General features: G+C 36.5%; 1 protein-coding gene across 1 annotated transcript in view; it reads left to right on the top strand.

The window, feature by feature from the left end:
* The window catches only part of Necab1 (N-terminal EF-hand calcium binding protein 1), a 154,888-nt gene that overhangs the window by 61,509 nt on the left and 69,893 nt on the right, over window positions 1–23,486 (top strand). Inside the window, exons 4-5 of the mRNA XM_074068812.1 lie at window positions 8,973–8,998; window positions 18,272–18,369. Coding sequence (XP_073924913.1) covers window positions 8,973–8,998; window positions 18,272–18,369 — 124 coding nt within the window. The remainder of the gene's footprint in view (window positions 1–8,972; window positions 8,999–18,271; window positions 18,370–23,486) is intronic.

Genomic DNA, 23,486 nt, shown 5'->3' on the forward strand with positions numbered 1-23,486 from the left:
CATTCGTACTGTTCCACTCCTCTTATCCACTCTGTCAGTGTTTTTCTTTGAACTGTTCTGTTGTATTCTACCACAGACAGGTTTCTGCTCTATAGGTGTGGAAGAGGAATGGTTTTACACATTGCATGGTCTCTTGGAGACCATGCATAAAATCCCAAAGAAGTACTGTAATTATCCACCTTTGCAATATGCTCCATTTGAGACCATTCATCACAACCAAGTAGAGAAGAGAACACTACCACATATATGCCTGTGGCAGTGTGGGGTGAGTTGAAGTAGGGTGAAGATGGGGTACATGATGGTTAGTCTTGATTTTCAACTTAATTGAATTGAGAAGCACCTTGGAGATTGGTAAAACATACCTCTGAGTATGATTTGGGGGCATTTCCACAGAGAATTAACTAAGGTGGCAAGACCCATCCTGAATGTGGTAGGCCCAGGTAGAAAAAAGGGGGAAAAAAGAGAAATTCCACTATTGCAGGTATTTTTGATCTCTACTTCCACCTTGCCATGGTGTGAGCTGCTTTGCTCCACTATGCCCTCCCTATCATGAGGACTTGAACCCTCTGAAACTGTGAATCAGAATAAATCTTTCCTCCTTTTAAGTTCTTTATGTCAGGCATTCTGTCACAGCCATGAGATAGCTAACACAGGGTACTATGATCAATAGTTCTATCAGAAACACATAGTTGGGAGCAAGTTCCCCAAAGATAAGGGGATGATGTTACAGAAGAATGGAAGAAGGGGTAAGCAAGTAAACGATGCCCACTCTATCATAAAACCAATCTTTTCACATAGAAACAAAGAGGTACAGGAAGTATCAGGAGGTAGAAGAAATAAGAAAGAAGATAGGAAAAAGAAAAGAGATGAATTCCCCAGCAGCTACTGGAAGCTCTGTGTTGGGGGTGGGAGGTCTTGAGCAGCAAGGAGGAAGCAATGAGGCATAGCAGAGAAGAGAAGTAGAAGGCAGATGGAGAATCATATATTATCTGCCCTTTGAGGACATCAGCCATGGGACAGCTTTTTCAGTTCTGGAAGGCAATAGATGTCAATCAACCAGTTAGAGTTCAAAATTCTTCAGACAGTTAAGAGTACAATGATAAGCCACAGCAACAGCTTGTCAATTATTTTATGCTTCAGCAGTTCTACAGCACATCTTAATGAAAACAGTGTCTGGTAATTTTTATTATTTCTTTCTCCCTGCCCCCTCTCCAGTACTTCCTTACTGTGCAACTGCAAATTCAGATTCCTTTTTTGTTATTGTTGTTTACTGAATATGAAATAACATTACAAAAGAGTATCATTAAATGACAGACTCATTATTCTAGCTCTATGCACAACTTTTATACCTGGCATAATATTTGAGATACAATTTTTTTAAACAGGACCTAGAAATCTGTTCAAAATCAGAGCATGGAGAAAACTGTGTCTTGTCTTCCTGTGTGAACCAACTGAGGTTCTGGACTGAGTCTACTTGAAGAAATCAGGGAAGATTCTTTTGTGTGCCATGAATGAATGAATGAATGAATGAAGAGAGGCAGGAACAATGAGGCCTGATAGATGATGTCTGTAGTTCACAATGCCTGGATGAAAAAACCATCAATCAAACTTGAACCAGCAAAAAAAAATCTGGGCTCAGTCTCCCAACTCACTGCTGCTCCTGGAATCACCAGCAGCAGCATGGGAAACTCAAGAGAAATTCCCTGGTCTGCAACTTCTGGCCATGGGGTCCAGGAACCTGGGTTTTAACAAGCTCTCCATGTGACTCTTATGTTCACGAATGTTTGAAAACCACTGGTATAAGAAGTAGCATAATATCCAAGTGCAAAAGCCCCCAAAATGGGTTCACCAACTGAATTGGAGTTGAAGCAAGAAGCAGAACTAGAGATCAAAGGAGTAAGAGTTACATCAATAATTGGTAACTGAAGCAATGAGGTAATAAGCTCTGTAGGAAAAAATACAGAGGGACCTGAACATGAAACCTTAGGGGAATTTTCACAAACACCTGGTTTCTCCATGAGTCATCAGGATTGTCTTAAGAGAGAGCAGGGCCAAATGGTCTATTGTCACTTGGAGACTGACCTTTTGAATAAGTGGGTCTTGTCCCCTGCTGAATATAATCATGATCTCTAAAGAGTCCAACAGGGGTGTAACAGAGTACATTGCTGTGTAAATAATTATTGAGTTTAGTGCTATTAACACAGAGTATATAATTATAATTAATTTAAGCTGCACTTACGGGGCAGCAAATATTCTTTGCAGATTGCATTTCATTGCTCAAAATAAATGCTTTATTTATTTTGAGAGATATTGTTGAGGATAGTGTTGAGAGATGTTGTTGAGGATAGTGTTGAAAGATGGTGTTGAGGACTGGAGGCTGATAACAGAATCACCTGGGAACATTGTTAAAGAGATTCCTGAGCCCTACCTTGAATTTTTGAAGTATAATCTCTAAGGGTTTGGCCTGGAAACCTGTATTTTTGAAAATTCCCTAGATGATTTCTGGTTCCATTGCTCAATCAGATTTAGAAACCTCTAAACTAGAGAACAGGCTTTAATAAAAATCAACTATATTTCTGCCTTAAGAAAAGCAATTCAGGCTCAGAAAAAAATATGTCTCCCCCTTCTAAGCTACACCTATATTTTAGGTCCCTCCTGGCCCATGGTCTCTGCCATGGCCTCTTTCTTCCAATTATCTTTTCTTTCCTTTCAGCCTCTTGGCTGCAGTCTGTAAATACAACTGACTTTATCCCTTCATTTGAACCCAACTCCCTCTGTCTCCTTAACCATCCCTTATTTTTTACTTTCATGCCTCCTTTCTCAGAGTCATGGTTATGTTCTTCTGGCTTTTCTAAGGACAAAGATTCAGTGAAGGATTGAAGCTGCTGTTTCAAAAATTAGCAATGGCACAAAGTGTGAATTGCAATAGTTTTTCTCCAGTCTTTACAGTGCCTTTTCCTCGAGGTACTGAGCTCTGGGAGATCTCTACTCCTTGACTTCTGATACACCAGTCCCTCCTGGTTATTTTCTGATCATCTTACTTATACTCTTTGCAGTCCCTCTTCCTCCATTGGTTTCTGAAATGATGGATTCAATCAAAAAAGCATCAGTCAGATCCCTGCCTAGTGCCAGTTACTCTTTCAGTACTTGTACATCCTGTGAATGGGATCTAATTCCAGCTCTGGTTCAGTGGGGGAAGAGCTCAGAAGCGCAAAGTTCTCCAAACTGTTGCTGGCACATGCCAAGTACTCTATGCATGTCAACTGCTATTTAATGGTGAATTAGATTTGTTCTATTATTTTCCACATAACTGACTGTCTAGGATACCAAAAGTTTTCATTTTTGAAATTCCCATACTTCAGCTGACTTATTGCAATACAGTAACTTCTAACTTAGGAATCAGATCTTTAATTCACTGAGTGCTCAAAAAGACAGTTCAGTGACATACAAACCAAAAAGCTATGCTGTTTTGTCTGTATGGTTGCTTGTCTTTTACCCAGAACATAGTAACATGCCTACACTAGTGTCCTAGGGATGCTATGACAAAGTATCACAAATTTCAAGTCTTAAAACAACAGGAATTTATTTCCTCTCAGTTCTGAAGGCTAGAAGTCCACCATAAAGAAGCCTCAGGACCATGCTCCCACTGAAGTCCTCATAGAAGAATCTTTTCATACCTCTTTCAGCTTCTGGGGGGTTGTTGGAACTCCTTGGTGTTCCTTGGCTTTTGGGAGCATAATTGTAATCTTTGCCTTCATCTTCACATGTCTTTCGTCTCTCTGTTTTTTGTCTTCATCCAAATCTCTCTCTCCTTTCTCCTATAAAAAGAAGTCATTGAATTAAGATACACAATCTCATCTTAACTTGATTATATCTATAAAGACTTTATTTCCAAGGAACTCAGGTGCTGAGTTTAGAACTTAAATCTTTTGAGAGGACAAATGTCAACCCACTTCAATACACGTAAAATGTTTAAATAATAGGTCATTGATGAGTAAATGAAAAACCTTTAGCATAAGAAAAATGTTTTTATCAATTCCATTCTCATCACGAGACACTGTGTTTATATGTGAAAAATGTCTGACCTTAATTGACCTCAGTATTAGAAAGGTTCACATTTCTGCTTAGAGATCACCTATAGACTGAACTCCTCCTACAGACTCCTCTCATTGAGGAGACCCAACCAAAAAGTGTATGATGGCTATATACTCCATGGTCTATACTTCAAACCAAGAGGGTACCAAATGTAACTGATGGAAGTCATCTCCGTATACTCCAGCCATTTAACCTGTGAATAACCCACTCTGACCCACAATAGTTCTAGGAATAATTTTGGTCTTTTCAGAAGGGATTCAAAGCGCTATCACCAGGATTTGGTCTTTTACTGAAACCCAACATCAAGTCACTCTATGTTGACAGCATGACGTTCCTTTTGTATCATCTTATGTTTGACAACTTGATCATAAGAACTGATCTCCACTTCTATGCTGGTTCTGGCATTTTGAGCTCATTACATATTCTAAGTCCCTATTTGATAACCTCTGTGGTATTCTCATTCCTCTAGAAGGAAGTCCCATGTTCACATGTGGCCCTACTATTCAGCTGCAAGCTCAGATCTCTGGTGATTAAGACAATTGGCCCTTGCCTGTGGAAATATCTGAATAATATCTATTCCTAAAATCCCTTTCACCACTATGTATTATGTCCCCATACTCCTCTAGGTTAAATCCTCCTGTTTCATAAAGCTCAACTTGGCTTGGTTGGTATCTGTAGTTCTGCCTATTAAAGTGATACCTCCAGTCCTAGGTCTCAACCTTTCCCATAATCTGCCCTGTCCTTCTGTGCTTACCAGATTGTACACCCACTTACGAATATAATTCATGGATTTAAATACTATTCAAAAATACTTGCAATGTGGAGGTACTTCATTATTCTTCTAATCTCCCAATATTGTTTCTATTGATTCTCATTAACACTATCTTGTTTGGTATGCCAGAACAATCTCAGCATATTTGCCCTAATGATAATGGAGGGATGATGATCCTTAGTGAATTGAGAGATCATGATAGCACTTTATAAAATAAAGAACACAATGATGGCTGAACATATTTATAACAGCCACTCTGCTAGTCTGCCAATAAACCAATGTATGTGCAGCATGACAATACTTTGATCAGATTAACCTGGGTAGGATTCCCCTTGCCTCAAATATTGTTGAGAAATAAATATCTTTGTAAGCCAAAACTAATTCCTTCAGCTTATTAAAAAGTCTAGAAGTGTTTAACAAATTTCTGAAAACTGAAAAAAAATCCTTTTGCACTGGCAGTGTTCAGACTGGTGGGTGATGAATTGGAAACTTAGTTAAACATAAGCCAGAACTCAGGAAAGCTTCACACCGTAGGGAAATTTTGAAAAAGAAGATACTAAAAAGAAATGAAAATAATCAGAAGAGGCAGAGGAGTTTAAAATGGTGGATTTTTTAGAAAGAAAGTCACAATCCTTTTGTTCTAATTTACAGTAAGTTGAAATGCAGCTAAATCTATAAGGAAATACATCAAAAAGAAGACTAAGGATGTTAACATGAATGTAAAATTGTTTTGAGAATGCAGTCTGGAATTGAAAGCTGGAGATTCTGAATTCCCAAACAAAATCAGACTGCCTATCCCCAATATTCTATTTCTAAGCAGTACATATATTTCTTAGGATAGAAATTTGGTTTTATCAGAACTTAAGAGCATCCAACACAGAACAAACCCACCTACCCCTAAGGGTTGTAAATGAATGGTGTTAAACTGTGTACATTGTGTCAATGTTATTTTCAGATTGTAACAATGGTACTTCCGGCAAAATTGAGTGCTAGCTCCAAACAGTCAGATGGAATGCTGTCTATACTTGTAGGCTTACGGGAAGTTAAATCATATGACCAGAATAATTAGAAATCTCACCCTTTATCATTAACATCTCTTGCTTTTTTCTTATTTCTTCCATTTTTAACCACAGAGTTTATTTTTCCCATGGAGAATGAAATCATCTAATGATTAAAGACAATGATTTGGAAAATTATAAAAAAGGGAAAGGCAAACCTACCTAAAGTCTTAGCATCCAGAAGCAATGTGGCTCACTATTGGCATTGTTTCTCATTTTCTTCTCAGCCTTTGAAAATGAATTTTTTGATCCTTCTATATATAGCATTTGATTCTGGTTTGATATTTATACAACTTTTGGACATAAACTTTTAACAACTCTTTATATACATTTAATAAGTCTATAATAATACAAAAATTTACACAGTTACTCAACTAATCAATATTTAGCTTGTCTTTTTTCACTATTGCCAATCAAGTTACAATGAATATCTTTGTTATTCACTACTCTTTGGCATATAGCTTAATATGCATTCATGGAGTAACACTCACCTAGTTCAATTTCTATAAAAGTGTATTCATTCTTGCCATTTTTCTCTCATGATGGCATTGCTCAAAGTATTAGGTTTCTTGCTGCAAACATAAGAAGCAGGAAAATATTACATGCTTTTATATACTCTAGGTTTGTCTATGGCTTTCTATTCCTTTAAAATCCCGTGTTACTGCAGTATTGATATTGAAAATACATCTCAGTATGAAATTGGTTCTACTAGAAGTCACTCATGTGAGCCACTATAAAAAGAACCATGTCTTACTAACAACTACTAACAACATAGCACAAAAAACAGCTGAATAAAGTCATGCTGGAGGCTGTGAATATTATAGCATTTGAAAACCTAGTCCTTTATTAAGGAGCAAGCAGAACTACTGTCTTGTAAATTATTCTGAACTGCTATGATTTATGCTATCTTCCAAGTAATTTAATTTTCAATAATGGATTTGTGCTGTTTATTCCCTTAGAAATTCAAAATGAATCTCATTATGATTCTGTGAACCATTCTGAGGAAAACAAATGCAAAAACAAGCAACCTTTAATGTCCTTTTCTTCAAGTCTGAAGTTCTATAAAAAAACACTGAGTCTGAAAACAGCATGTATTTAATGCTTGCAATGGTACTGCTAATAAACTCTAAGCTATCTGATACTGAATCCAATGAATTTTAAAAGTTGATTTTAACTCAGTCCTTCACCTGTATTTATTCTTTTCTGCTCCTCTCCCCATCTCTGACTATCATTACAAGACTTCTGAATTGTTAGATTGAACTCCATTATTATGCAATGCTTTGTAGTTTATAATCCAAATACAGATATATAGTTTTACTTGCTTATAAATTATATAAATGCACCACTATTTGAATCTTTTGATATTGTGAAATTACATAAAATGAAATGAAAAAAGTTGAAGATTAAATATAAATACAAACAGAAGTTTAAATATTTCTTCTTGTCCATTCCCTTCTCCCATAGATGGGCTTACACACTCTTTGGGTTGTGCCTTGTACACCCCACTCAGAACTGGCCCAGATTGTTAAAATACCTTGCAAATTGGGCTCTTGGCCTGTTGTCACCCTCCTTCTACCTAATCTCAATCCATCTGTCAGTGACCTTCTTAAAGTTTAAATCTAGTGATATTATTCACCTTCTTAAAATTCTTCTGTGATTCCAAATGTATAAGAAGAAAAGGAGAAACTTCTTGGATTATTGCATGGTGTCTAATTAATGACATATTTCAGTGGAAGAAACCACTTGGTTTTCTGAAATGGAATGACATAACCTGTACACTTTTTTTATTAGGATATATTCATTGTACAAGGGGGATTCATTGTGACAATTCCAATTAGGCTTACACTGTACATTGGTTACATCACCTCCACCACCTCGACCCCTCCCTGCCCCACTTGAAGCAATTGCAAAAGTTTTCATCATCTTATTTTATATTTGTGTATGAAGTTCATCAACCACATTCCCTCACTTTCCTCTCCTTCATTCGCCCTCCCCCGCCCACAAGTACCCCCCCCCGCATACACCCCCCCACAAACCCACATACACACACATGCTGTACTTATTTCACAGTCCTGTCTTTCATTATTAACTCCTAAGTTAATGTTCAAAGAAGTTTCTTGATGTACCCCGCTGTGAGCGTCCTTTACTTTGGTCAATTCAACCCCTTGCATTTACTCTCCCTCCCACCCTGCCATTATTCAACAGCTTTCAATACACACAGTGATATCCTCTATCTACACGATGCTGTGTATTTCCGTACTGCTGATGCACCGTCATTCTCGTTTCCTTTCCCTCTTTTCCTGAGTTCCGCAGAGTAGTTCCACTACAACAAATATGTTCTACATCTATGTTTGTATATGATCATGCTTATTTTTGTGCATAGGTTTATCTTTTGGATCTATTTTCCATGGATGAGCGAAAATGTGGCCTTTGTCTCTCTGAGCCTGACTTACTTCACGTAACATAATGGCTTCCAGTTGCATCCATTTATCTTTAAACCACTTGGTTTCATTCTTCCTTATGGTTGAATAAAACTCATATCTATATACACACACATAATTATTATTCCTGTCTTGGGGCAGAGAAACTGAGACACAAAGCTGTAAAATACCAAAGGTCACATAGAAGGTAAGTAGTAGAGTCATGATTTGAACTCAGGCATTCCAGACCCATTATACATTATTTTCCCAGCATGTTGCAGCTTTAAAGTATAAATCCTAGGAAGTACTTGTTCAAAAACCTAATCTAATACAGTCTTTGTTAAAAAACCATGACTATTTAAACAATGTAGAATTTATAAAAGAATATCCTAACTATATACTATTTTTTAATATAATAATATGGATTATAGAATAATTGCATTTAATTATTTAAAAACTTAAATGAAGAATCAAGGGTGCAGCACAGTGGCTAAGCAACTGACTAGCATTTGGGATGTCCTGGACTTGATCTCCAGCACTAAAACACAAAACAAACAAAAAAAGGAATAAAAACTTCAAAGAAAAAGATTACTAACGTAATAATACTTTTTTTTCTCATCTTTTCAGCAATCTTGACACAGAAGAACTATGTGGTAAGTTTCTTTAAGCCCATTCAAACGTATTACATGTTTTAGAGGGAAAGAAGATTATTGCTTGATATGTTTTTACACACCTTGGAATTAATGTCATAGATTAGGAGTTCCCAAATAATGTAAAAGCTGTATCAAAATCTGCAGAGACTTATCTTTATCTAAGAGTTTTGCTCAAGTGCATATTTCTTTGCAGAAAAAGTTGGACCTCATTAGTTTGTTCATGGACGAATTGTTATTGTTGTACTGGTGGAGGGCTTCAAGTGGTACAGAACCTGCCTAGCAAGCGAGAGGCCCTGAGATCAAACCCCAGTACTGCCAAAAATAAATTGTATTATAACCAGTGCATTAGTTTCATAAGAGCTAGTTCTCTACCAGTTTGGATATATTTTTTAAATGGTGTTTAATACAACTCATTATTTGCTTCACAATACATTGTGCATAGCCTTTTGTTACTGTTTTTGCAAAACTGTGCCCTTGAAATGTAAAAATAACTTTGTCCCATACCTACCTAAATCATTCTAGAATTTTGAATGTCACTTACAAATTAAATGATTCAAATGCATAGAGATAAATCTTTACAAATGCCTGGTTTTATGGTCTCTTCCCTGTGGTTGGGAATATGAGTTAAAGATTAGAAATGTACAAAAGTAAATATACCTGAAATTTATTCTTTGTTATGAAAAAATTATACAGCATTATGAAACTGTTCAATTTAAAACAGCCATGCTTCTCTGAATACTGGAAGGTTTTAAGTTTTTCATTTTAAGATAAATATATGACCTTTGCTCAAGTTTGAGCTTATTGTCTACCTGACTTGAAACATTTTTTGATGGTTAGAGATAAATTTCTCTAGAACTTCTAATTGAAATCACAAATACCTCCTGAACATCTCATAATTCTTACAATGTTACAGTTTAGCAAAACCATCAAAAAACCCATTTTATAATACTCACGAGTTATTATCTTCTTTTTCAACAAAGCAGTAGAGCAACATCAAGAGATGCCATGTCAGGACAAAGCATCAGAATACAAACTTTCAAGGCAGTAATTGAACAAAACAAGTATGAGAATCCTCAACCACGAGCCTTAAATTTTCTAATAGTCATAAAATATTCTGTGCTACCTGTCCCTGAATAGTGTCTATTCCAATTGAGGGAAAAGAAGCCAACGGAAAAAGCAAGATATGGTTATGTGGAAACGGGGTACTTTAGTATCAAAGCAGGTTAGGCAGTTACAAAACAAGCAGGGAAAATCCTGTCCTGATTTCACATACAATCATCTGCACATGGCTATTCTAAATAGCCAAAAGTTCCCCTATGGACTACGACACCAGACTTTGTAATGAATAGCAGTCTCCATAAAGGTTAAGTTGTGGTATAGCCATCCCTGCCAGTGAAGTAAAGAGGTAATGTGGAGAATTGAAAATACTATCTGGATAATTTTATGAAGGTGAGAGACCCATTTGCTTTAAATGTCTACATATGTCAGGCTGAAGTAATCATTTTCTTGAATCATTCAGGTAATTCTTTTTTATGTTCCACTTAATTTTGCCTGGGTAGGCAGAGCTGATAAAAAAAAGAAAGCTGTTATGAAGGTCTTTTAAGATAAAAACATTAGTGTCTTTTCTTTATTTTCTATGCTGCTTATCTGTCGTCATTAAGGAATAGTATATTAATTTCTAGCTTCTCTTAAAACTACTTCAAATTTTAAAGTATGATAGTATATCTTCACTTCATCCTCTACACATATTTTTTGAGTTTGTCTCTTTTTTTATAATAAAGGAACTTGATTAGGAACCTGCCCTGTATTTATTGAAAAAGCTTAACTGATTTTCCCCCCATAGTTTTAGGTCGGTAACTAAAAGATGAGGCTTTCACTCAACAGAACTCCTCCATATTTTTTAAATCCAGTGATTGTATTCCCAATCACTTTATAATCCTCCCCCTTTCTGTTCAAGAATATGCATCTTCCAGAGTGTAGTTTCATTTCTCATTATTTTGTGAATATAAAGTAAATATTTAAGTTGGATTCTAATCAAAACCAAATGCTTCAGTGCTAGCAAGCAGAATATGTAGATTTTCACCCCCCCACACAAATTCCTCCTTGTGCTTGGGAGGGGTAGAGCTTGATTGGCACAGAAAGGAGATTTCATGTGCTTTCTACAGGAAACCTATTAACAAATTCCAGGTATCTAAGGCTTTCAGGTATCTTAAATTTGCTTTTCCTTAATTCTTCAACTTGCTCAATTATGGACCTCTAAGTCTATTAACTATTAAAATGTGAATTAAAAAATGTGTCTGATTTTAATTATAAAAGTAATATTTAACTAGTACTTTAAAATCTTTAGCAATACAGAATCACATGGGTATATAAGAAAATGCCAGACTCATCCTTCCTCCCCTTTCTTCCCTTAATTCTAATCCCCACTGCTGACTGCTTAGAGCACATCTTCCCAAACATTTTCATGCACTATTGACATTGACACAAATGTGTAGATAGCATTGTTTTCCAGCAATGCAGATATTATGGGATGAGTGCAACTGCATACTGTTCTACCTCATCTATTAAAGAGGTTGCACAGTAACCTATTTATGTTAATTTTTTCAACCAAGTCCCTTTTATTTTTTTTCTATTTTTATAACATTTTATATAACTCATAAAACAGTGCTTATATAAAGATTCACACAAAGTTTCTAGAGAGCATACAATTTCCAAAAATGTCCTGGGTTTTTGTTACATTCAGTTTTCTAAGGACACACTGAAATCAATGATAAAATGCAGACATTATGTGATATTTCACTATCTTTGGTAAAACTTCTCATTATTTGTCTCCTCACAGTATTAACTCTGATATCCACTTTGTGCAAGGTTTGCTCTTACTAGATGTCAGAAAAATATTAAGGCTGGATCTACAAGCAGCAAGGACTTCCCAACAGCAGCAGCTCTTAGGCCTTACCCCCACTTCCTAGTGGTCTATCTCCACTGCCAGCCAGGGTGAGGGCTCCCCACAGATATTTAGGGAGAGAGGTGGGAATTGAGGCCATCTCTGTAGGAACCCTAGAGGCCATGCTGTGGTGTGGTCAGTCTAGGATTCTCACCACCACTAAGGAGATGCCACTGGTTGACTATTGGTGCTGCTGTACTCCTCCCCTCCCTTCCCTGCCAGCTTAAAAGGAAAGGAAGGTTTGGGGCCAACACTGAAGGGGCAGAGCATACTAGCAGTAATGACACTAGACACAGCTTTATTCCCTGTGAAAGTCTGTCAACATGTAGATACGGTCACATGAACTGGAGCAGGACTCGAACACTTTGTACATTCATGACTATCTTCATACATCCTTTCACAACTTACTAACAGAGAAAACCATGACCACTATCACCTATTGTGATTCACTATTTTACTTAACAAATGTGTCTGTGCTAATTCTTTAAGAGTCCTTGGATATGAGGCAAAAAATAAAAACGCAGACAAGTAAAAATCAAAAAATTTAGATGGAGGGAACAGGGCTGCCAATAGATTTTTTACAGAACACATTAAATTCCAAAAAAAAAAGAAAGCATTTTGTACTTCTGTTGCTTCATGTAAAAACCATGCCCACTGGAGCCACCTGTATCAATGGAGAAGTAAGGACACCATACAGGCAGAACACAGTTGAGGGGACAGGAGACAGCTCCCAGAATGTATCTGCCTCTGTCCACTGGAAGGGCCAAGTCCCTTTCAAAGTTGTTTCCAACTTTCTTCTGGAACAAATAGTATTGAAGTAAATATTGTTATATGTATTATCCTTGTATTCTCGTATTGGTAATACATTGCGGTAAACGTATTTCCTCGGTAAAAATTTTTGCAGGGTACACAACCACTAGGAGTTTATCAGGGCACTAAGGTTATTCACTCTTCACATATAATGTTAAGCCCTCTTAAAGGCAGCATTTGATCATATCTTACATGATCAGTTGATATATAAGTGGATGTTACTTAGATAATTGTGTTGAACTCTGGCATTGAGGTTTGGGTTTCATATTCATGCCATCCTTAATTCCAATCTAAAAGATCAGTAGTATAGTGATAATGTTTTCTATCCCGCCTGGTTTGACTGTTTTCATAACCTTAATCATTTTTTTCTGAACCTTTTCACAAGTCTTAAACCTGGTAGCTACAAATTTTGAGATATTTATAGATGATAGCTAAGCATATGAGTAAGAAAGCTTTGTGACCAAGGTAGAATATATTTAACAGTGTAATTTCTAATCTAGTTGGTTGTTCCATACCAAATACTAAACTATTTTTAAAGATTGATGAAGTTGCCGGGCACTGATGGCTCATGTCTGTAATCATAGCTACTCAGGAGGCAGAGATCAGGAATCACAGTTTGAAGCTAACCTAAGCAAATAATTTGTGAGACCCTATCTCAAAAATACCCAACCCAAAAATGGACTGTCACGTGGCTCAAATGGTAAAAGCACCTGCTGAACAAATGTGAGGCCGAGTTCACCAGTGCCACCCCAAAAAATGACAGATGAAATCTATTAAAAACATTATAAAAACTGAAGGTATAGGGGAACTCCCAGAATAAAAGCTTAATTTGCTTCATGGGTAAGATTCTTTTCCGTAACTGTGTGCTGGGTACTTCTGGTCATGTGGCCGAGTGCTACTAGCTTGCCTTGAAAAAGCCTGGGCAGTGCTGAGAGACCTGTGCTAGTGACTGTGTGCTGGAAATTACACAACTCTATGTCTTACAGGCTGTTAGAGCTGTGTCTACCTGGCATGTGCCACTAAGTGAGTGAGTTGTAAAACACATTGAGTGACAGTGAACAGCATCGCCTCAAAATAACCCATATTCTATATGGTCCAAGTACTCTATACACATGCATGAAAATAAAACAACTGAACCTGTTGAATTTGTTCCAAGAAAGGAGGTAGGGGGCTGAGGGAGAGTGATGGAGGTTTTGATCAGAGTATATTGTGTGTATGTGTGGAAATGTTATAATGAAACTCCTTTTGTGCAAGAAATATATGCAAAAACTGAAAAAATAACCTGTATTTTTCTAACTGATCTCTCTACTCAGATAATAGGGCTTTTATCTCTCTCTCTCTCATCTCAATTATTTTCTTTCCTGTCTAGTCTACTGCTTGAGAACTCTTAACAAGCTACATACTCTGAGACTCACTTAAACTCATGAGAATGCTTTGTGAGACAAGTTCCCCATAAGACCTTTGTGGCATCCATGGGTCCTTTGGCTCTGTCTTGCAATTCTTAGGTCAGACCTAAAAACTTAACAACTTAGAAAAAAATAAAAAACAAAAAACCTGGCATAAATGATGTAATATCACTTATAAAGTACTGGAAAGAAGGAAGAAACTAACCTCTCATTAACATTTTATTAGAGGAGATGTGGCATTGAATATGCATGAGAAGATAGTTTGCTTTCTGACAAATATCTTATTTAATACATCTGCTTATAAATTGAATTTTACTCTCTTATTATACCCCATGTCCAGACTCTTTTTTCTTTTCAAAGATTCTTCACTTAATCTGTTGAGGATTGGTTCTTGTTTCTGTAAGTGCCATGTGATTCTATTTTTCCCATGCTCATGGAACCTCCCTGAGGGATTCTGTAAAAGTAGATCTTTTCTTTTCTTTGGTAAGAATAACTTTGTTACCCAAAGATAAGAGTTTTAAAGAATCAATATTTATTCTAAGTCTTTATTCTTCTCTAATAACATGATTTAAGGACAAAACACATTTGCCTGGTCACACTGTCATTGTGTTTCAAATAAGAAATATGAATAAAACATCAGTCCATGCTCAGCTACTTCCAAAGGCATCGCTGACCTTCCCTTCCTCTTGCCACATCTAGGGGTATGCTGACAGACAGATGAAATTCTAGACTCCTATCTTCCTTTTACCCCATAGCTTGGCTTAACTCATGGTTCTGTTCTCATGATGGAATCACTCTCAAAAATTGTTGCCTTTTTCTCCCTTGACAGTGTCACCAACATTCCCCAAATCATCTATAAGACATCCAAGGAAATCTCTCTAATAAAACAATTTTAGGATGTCACTCTCCTTTTTTTCCAAATTGTGTCATGGCTTCCTATTGTCCATGGTGGTCTAAATTTAATTGGCATATCACACTATCCTAGGGAACATGTTGAAAGTGATTATTCCCAATTCTGATTTAGCAGATGAAACCTCACAATAATTTAAGTTTCCAACAAATCCTCTAGAACAATGCTTTTCAAACTCAAATGTACCTACAAATTGCCTGAAGTTCTCATGTAAATGCAGGCCGTGATTCACCAGGTCTTGGGTGGGCCTGAGATACTGTGTTCTAACAAGTTCCAAGGTGAAACTGTTCCAGCTGGTCCAGAGACCCTACTTTGAACAATGAGGTACTAGAAGATTCTGATGCAAATGGTAAAAACATTAGAATAGAGGATAGAAGTTAGAGCATCAGGCAAGGACTGTTTCCAGCACATCCAGCTTCCTCTCCCACCACTGACTTTCAGCATCCTTCTTCCTTGCTTCCTCTTGTCCTCAAATATCTTTGTCCTATTCTTTTTGTCTAGCAATACTGAACTACATATGCCAGTGCAGACATGGAAAGATATCACCAGCTTCTGTGCCTTCCCACTGATTATCCAGCAGATGAAGTCCTATTCAGCTATTAATTGAGCCATCCTTGGTGTCTCCCCTCCAAAAGTCTCTCTGATTTATCCAGGCAGACTTGGACATTCTTTGTCTTGAATTTGGATTATGCCTTGTATCTGGGCTTTTGGATCATTATCTTGATAATGATCATGTGAATTGCAGTTTGTTGGAATGTTTATCTCCCCTACCTGATTGTAGGCTCCTTAAAAATAGAGGCTCTGCCTTTTCATCTTCATATTCTAAACTCTACATAGCATCCAGCACAGAAAAGGCACTATGAAAATATATGTTAGGTCTTAGAATGAGTAAAAGAACACTCACCATAGTAAGTGGAAAGGACTTACTCCTTTTATGTATGTAAGATGTTTCTGGCTGCTTCATTTGACTTCCTTTTTTGAGTTCATTGGAGCCCCACTTGCCTTAGCTACATAGTACATGTCTCCCAGTGAATAAGCTGTGAAAGAGCTTGCGTGACACTGAGTTGTACCACCTCAAAAAAAAACCCAAAACAACAACAACAACCAAAAAGCCATGCACTTAGATTTCCTCCTTAACCTTCTATCCAGGTCTTGGGTCCTGTATTTCCCTCTATTCTTGGAGCTACATTCTTTGCTATCTAGTATATTGCTTGGGGAATGATGGTTTTCTCCCTACTACTTGGAGAGTTGAGATAAGGAAATCCATAAATGTAGAAAAGGAAGAATGAATGAAGTTCAGATAGGTGTCAGCTCTGAAGCTTTTTGACACTGTTTTTCTCCTGTGTTTTGTTAGCATGTGCCTGTGAACATGATTTCAAACTGAAAATGCAACTTAAATTCTCTTCAGGAAAATTCATTGACTAAGCCAAAAATCTTGTTTACAAAAGAAATATTAAAGGTGACATTAACTCTTATTTCCATCTAAATTTCTTTTAGCACCATATTCTCTTTATATATTTCTGCCTACTCACATTTAAGACCCCATATAATCCTCTTTCAGCTGTATATATATATATATAAATGAAAATGTACTAACTTTCCTGTTTTTGTATTTTTCTTCACACTTTTTCTTTACACTTCAACTTAATATGGACTCAATTCTGATATTTGTTAGTTTTTCTAACTTACGAATATTCTATACTCACACTAACTATATGCTCATTCATAAAGAATATTGTCCAAGCAGGCATGGTGGCACACATCTGTACTTCCAGCACACTGAGGCTAAGGCAGGAAGATCATAAGTTGGAGGCCAGGCTGAGCAATGTAGTGAGAATTAGTCTTAAAAAAAAAAAGTGTTATCCATAGGGATTTCATTTATCACAAATAATTACACTTAGTTAAGGCCAGCTTCCCTTGTCAACTCTATAAGAAAGTCAACTAAGAATTAAAACGTTATTTTGAAACAGGTGTTTAAGGAGTGTTTACTTATTTATCATCCAAGTAACTCTTTTCTAAAGAATCTGTATAAGAGATACACCACCCTACTTATAAGGATTGCATAATCAAGAGTGCGTTTTGCTTGCTGTCAAAAATATGTCATGTTTTAACCAATATGTACAGAGATTATGATTTGACAACCATAATCAAGAATTTATCACCCATCTGTGTTTTCATTCTGCACATTGGCTACAAAATCAGCCTTTGGCCCTTCCCATTTGTTACTAATACCTATGCCAACAAATCATTCCATCTGGATTATTAAACAGATTTATCAAGACAGGTTTTCATCAACATGCTAACGTGTATCCCAGTGATCTCAAGTGATTTGCTTGCATTATTTACCACTTCAATTTAATTTTATAAATACTTATAGCTCCTTGAAGAGAGATAATAATAAACTGTTGTTCATCCAAAGATGAGTTCACAGCAATGGTGAGGTCTATTGATTTTCTAGTATGTGAAAGTTCTACATTTTTTTCAATATGTGACTTTCTGTTAGGCTTAAACTGCCCTCATGTTAATTTGCATAGATTTCTATAAGTAAATAAAAGATTTTTTATCTCTACTACATTTCAATATACTAGTTTGAGATTCGTCCATGTTCCATTCATTTCATTTTAATCATAATATCCAATTCCCTTGTCCATTCCTTGCAATTGAAAAACATGATAAACATGACTTTTGCTCTTTGACACACAAAAAAAATTATTGACAGAAAAGTAAATCATGACAGGAACAGATCCAAGGATGGTGCCACAGGATGTCTCCTCAGGTTTTCCAGAATCACTGATTTTCAACCTTGAGGAGTGTTTATCTTGCTTGAAATTTTCTGAGGAAAAACAGTAAAATATAGCTTCACTTTTTTTCTAAAATTGCTATCCTAGTGAGATCTGTAATAATGTACTGTCGAGAAAGATTTTTATTGAAACAGCCTTGTCAGTAGATCCAGGTTCATTTTTTTCCCCATTTCCTGGAAAGAACATTGTTTCACAGATAATGATAACCAATCAAGTCTATTTCTCTTTTTCCCTTTTTTTAATGAAATTACTATATTTATTGATGTCTTAGTCTCACTTGAAGGCCTTCCAGTTTTCATTTATAGCCAACATTTTACTTATTCATGAAGTAAATTATCAGTACATTTTTTGTTTTATGATTAAACTCAAATATGAATTTATTTCAATATTTTTACTTTTCAGAATATTTTTCTCAGCACTTGGGAGAATATGAGAATGTTTTAGCAGCACTTGAAGACCTAAACCTGTCCATCCTGAAGGCAATGAGCAAAACAAAGAAAGTAAGGAAGCATCACTATTTAGTTTCTATAAAATTCTCTTCTTTAAAAATTGTTTTCTTGAAATCCATACTTTTCTCAATATATCATGAAAGTATAGATTGCCTCTTATCATTGATAATTTTTTCTTGATATTAAATGAACTGATGTTTTTTCACTCATGGAATGACAGACACTAAATATGTGCCAAAGACAGTGCTTTGTTCTGGCAGTGCAAGAACCAAAAAAGGTGCTCTGGGAGCACTTCATCTGGTAGGCTCACAGTATGGAAATATATAATTGCATTGCAGTGTGACAGAGAGAAACACAAGACAGAACACCTAATTCTTGCTTGAAGAATGAGTGAATCTGGGGGGATGAGAGGATATTCTCAGGACAAATGCTACTTTTTAAATAATATACCTGGGTAGTGACTCTACCTACAGAATGCTGAAAGAGGACAAAGTTTGAGGAGGTAAAATCATAGTTCTCTTTTCCACATAGTGAATCTAAACTGCCTTAGAGACATCTAACGAGAGATACAGACATCTAGTTCTCATAGGTCTAGAGTTGAAATAAGTTTGTGAATTGTTAATAATTAGTCAAAGAACATGGGTGATATCATCTAGAGAGAATAAAAAGTAAAGTCAGGAGAAAATCTAATACAGCACCATAAGAAGTTTCAACTTTTGGTGATGGGAGGAAAAGGGTCAGTAAGATTGTCTGAGGAATGGGCAGAAAGTTGAGGAAAGATAGGAGGGTATATTTATTGTTCAGAAATGGAAAGAGAGAGAGCTTTAAGGAGTAGGGAATGGTCAGTGGTGTTTTACTGCTAAATAGAGATTAAAAGAGATGAGAATTAAATTTTCTGTTGTCAGTAAATCAAATGGCATTTAGCTTATAAGATGCACGACAAAAAACTTAAGCAAATATGAAATTTCTGGATAAAGACAACAGAGTTACACATCCATTGATTTCTGCTTGCTCCTGAAATCTCGTGAAAAAGGCTGGAATGAGGTTCTTTAAATGAGGAAGTTTATAGTAACAAAACTTAGAACTGAACCACTTGGCCTGCAGTTGGAAAACAGAAAGCCACCATCTTAGTTTATAGAGAGAAAGGCTGAGGAACAGGTGGCACCACCAGTAGAGGAGGGAATGATAGATAGGGCTAAAATAGGGTGACCAGTTGGAAATCTGTGTAAAAAGCAATCAGATCCCCAGATCTCTCCTCTCCTCACCCAGCTGAGCAATGATCTCTTTGTTAACCCATCTTTAAAATACAGATTTTACCCTTTGCTTCTGAAAAGGATAAAAGAGAAAGTCTTTGTCCTGTTGCAGTGTCAGATGCAATTGAAGGATTAAGTAAAAGTTTAGAGTATATGAAAAGACCTCTAGCTCTTTTCTCTCACTAAACTCCCAGAACATTGACATTGTATTTTCCAAACACACAAGAAGACTCTTCTTTCAAAAAGCTAAACAACACCAAAGGAACAACGTAAAGCTTCCTCAGGGATAGAGCATGGCCAGCTCTCTGTTTCCCCCCCTCCCATACTGATTGACTCCTTCCATAGTTCACCTTGCAGTTGACCAAGGATAGTCACCAGACTCCTTACAGGAAAGGCATGGACTGAATAAAACAAAGAAAGAAAGAAAAAGGAGAGAGGAAAAAGTTAGCTTAGGGAATTATACAGGAAGACAAAGCTTCAAAAAATATTATCCTTAACCTCCTTGGAGAAATAAGAGAATATTTTACACACATGCAGAAAGGAAAAGATGGCAAACGATGGGCAACTTAGGAAGCAAAAAAGAGCCCCTGGATATTAAAATGAGCAGAAACAGATGTTTAACAGAATTTTGGAAAATAGGGTTTAAAAAGTACACAATATACAGCAGAACAGAGAAGTGAAACATCGGCTTAGGAAGTCCTCCTCTACTCAAATAACAGAGACTGCAGAGACAGCAAAGAAAATAGAAAGAAGAATGGAATCAAAATACGTTTTCTCTTGATTTCCTCAACAGAATCTGGACCCCATATAATAGCTTTATCCCTTGGGAATTTCTCTCCAGAAATGATCATTTAATCCAGAAATGATCATTTAAAAATTCCTGCGTGGTGTGGCGAGCAGCTGCTTCTCATTTCTTTCTGGTTATGGTCTCAGAAAGGTTTTTTCTGAATACCTGATCTAAGATCATCTGTAGTAAAGTACCTCACTTGTTCCTGGCTTATAATAATCAGAATGATTAGCTATGAATGTTTTGTTTATTTTTTGTCTGGAGAGAAAAAGGAGAGCATTGTCCTTTTTTTTTTAATTCATGTTTATCCTGAGCCTAGTACAGGATCTAACAAAATGTGCTCAAAAATTATTATTATTATTATTATTATTCATATGTGCATACAATGTTTGGGTCATTTCTCTCCCCTCCCCCCACCCCCTCCCTTACCACCCACCTCACCCCCTCCCTCTCCCCTCCACCCCCTCGATACCCAGCAGAAACTACTTTGCCTTTATCTCTAATTTTGTTGAAGAGAGAGTATAAGCAATAATAGGAAGGAACAAGGGTTTTTGCTAGTTGAGATAAGGATAGCTATACAGGGAGTTGACTCAAATTGATTTCCTGTGCGTGGGTGTTACCTTCTAGGTTAATTCTTCTTGATCTAACCTTTTCTAAATTATTGATGAATTAAATGAATTTATTAATTAAATGAACATTCATACAGCTCCAACAGCTAAGTACTGTTGCTCCTTAAAGAAAAAATTGCTTCTAAGTCCATTTAAGAAGCTTCCTTATTTTCTCACAACTGTGCACTAAAATCCTGTGCCTTTCCTTAAATTAATGCAATGAAGTTTTGTGGAGTTTAAATTGAGGTTAGCCTGTTGTTTTGGTCTCTTAAGTTACAAAATCTTTTTCTTGGCATTGACCCTTAAAATCCATCTGATACATATCATCATACTGCTTAATCAAGGAAAATGTATGTCTTTAATTTTTTTAAAGGAAAAACAGTAGAAAATAAAATTAGAAAAGGTCCCTTAGTATGATAGCTCAAAGATGAGTGAGATACGAGAGTTTGGACATTTTTTTTCAATCCACTAGTGAACCTTTCCCATACTGTCTAGCACAGTGAGGTCATCTGAGTGAAACAGCCAGCATTTCTTTCTGAGAATCTGTATATTTTTACCCAGATGAAAAGTCCTGTCTCCATAGGAAGGGCTGGTTATTCCAGGTTTTTACGAAAAATGAAATACAAGCCATTTGTGGTCCACCTCAGCTGCAGCACATTATGTTTGCTGTGTCAGAGAATAGATAAAATGGCTTCTAACTACTTAACTCAAACCCCAGGAGGTGACTCAGGACAGACATGTGCACCATCATTATTTCCCTTCTTGTCCTTCTTAATCCCAGTCTTTTGACAGATCCTCAAGGGATACATTGATTATTTTTCTTTGGAACAAAACACCATAGGTCAAATTCCAAATGATCATTTGAAAGCACTGAAAGTAACTAAAACCAGAACCCTTATTCTTACTCTGGAATTTTCCACTCAAAAACACATATTACATTTGTTAAGTAGAGTTTTTTCTTTTCTGTAGGATGGGTACAAACTAAATTAATTATCAACATGTTAATTTGCAATGTGATTATAACCCAAAGAAAAAGTAGAATTTGGATGCTAAAGCTGAAATTCATTACAGGTTATAGTATGTGAACATGCATGGAATTTCCTGTTTATTGGTAAAATTTCAAAGGAGAGTATTTTATTATATGATTGTGAAGAATGGTATTCTTAAATTAATTCTTCAGGGTTTGACAGTCACTTTACCGAATGTAGCTATGAAGATTTACAAAATTATTATGTGTGCATATAGTTTTTTTCTAAAAGTTATTTTTTAAACAACCACATGTTCTAATACAGCTTTAATGATATTAAGAAGCTCTAGCACAGCCAACCTTCTATGACTCTTACTTCTTATATACAACTTTGAGATTCATGTTGTTTCTTTCTTTGGTATCTCTAGACTCTTTTGGCATACCTTCCCACCTCTCTACTATCCCTCTTTCCTTGTATTTTATATCCATGTCTTCCTGGGCACCATATTCCTTTCACTATTCAAAGATCACAATTTTTTCTTTTTTGGTAGTGTTGGGATTTGAATTCAGGGCTTCATGATTGCTAGGCAAGCTCTCTAACACTTGAACCATGACTCCAGCACTGTTTCCTCTATTTATTTTTGAGATAGGGTTTTGCTTTTTGCCCAGGCTGCCTGAACCATGATTCTACTATTTCAAGCTTCCCTCCACAGTTGGGATGACAGGCACATGTCACCATACCCACATTTTTGTCATTGAAATTGAGTCTCACAAACTTTTGCCTAGGGGTGACTTGGAACCAAATCCTCCATATCTCAGCAACCCACAGTAGCTGGGATGATGAGTATGTGCCATGGAGCCCAACTATTGATTGAGATGGGATCTTGCAAACTTTTTGCCCTGGCTGGCCTTGAACCAAGGTCCTCCCCATCTCTGCCTTCCAAGTAACTAAAATTATAGGTATGAGCCACTGGTACCTGTTTATAATCTTTTCTCAGTTTCACTCTAAAAAAAGAAGAAAAAATACTAATTGATCCAGGAATTATGATACTAAAGTGTTGTTAACAAGTTCCCGTCCTGGCTCAGTCAATGATTGAAGACAACTGGACCAGTAGTTAAGAGTTAAAGCAAGCACAAAGATTATTGCAAAGATAGCAAAGCACCCTGACAGGTGGGACTTAGTGAAGGAGCTAAGCCAAAAAAAATGACTCAAGTCTAGGAGATGATATAGGACACTAGCTAGCTTAGGTCCAACTACTCTACCTTGAAACTATGTTTGTGATTGGTTGGCACCTAGTCAACTTCTCATTAAATATGACCACCTGTTTCTCCCTTTCCTTATCAAACTGGACATTCCAGGAGAGTCTGGTCAGCTCATCCTGGTCTTGGAAGTTTGCCCAATTTGTCCTGGCCTTGGGCCCACTACCCACATTGTGCATCTGCATTTTGTTATTTTGATAAGGGACTTGTTATATCTCTGAGAAGCCCATTGTTTCCCACACCTCTTTAGATGTTTCTTTTTAAAGATGCTTCTCTGACTCCCTTATCTAAGA

Source organism: Castor canadensis, chromosome 3 (assembly GCF_047511655.1).
Source record: "Castor canadensis chromosome 3, mCasCan1.hap1v2, whole genome shotgun sequence".
NCBI classification, from domain to species: Eukaryota; Metazoa; Chordata; class Mammalia; order Rodentia; family Castoridae; genus Castor; species Castor canadensis.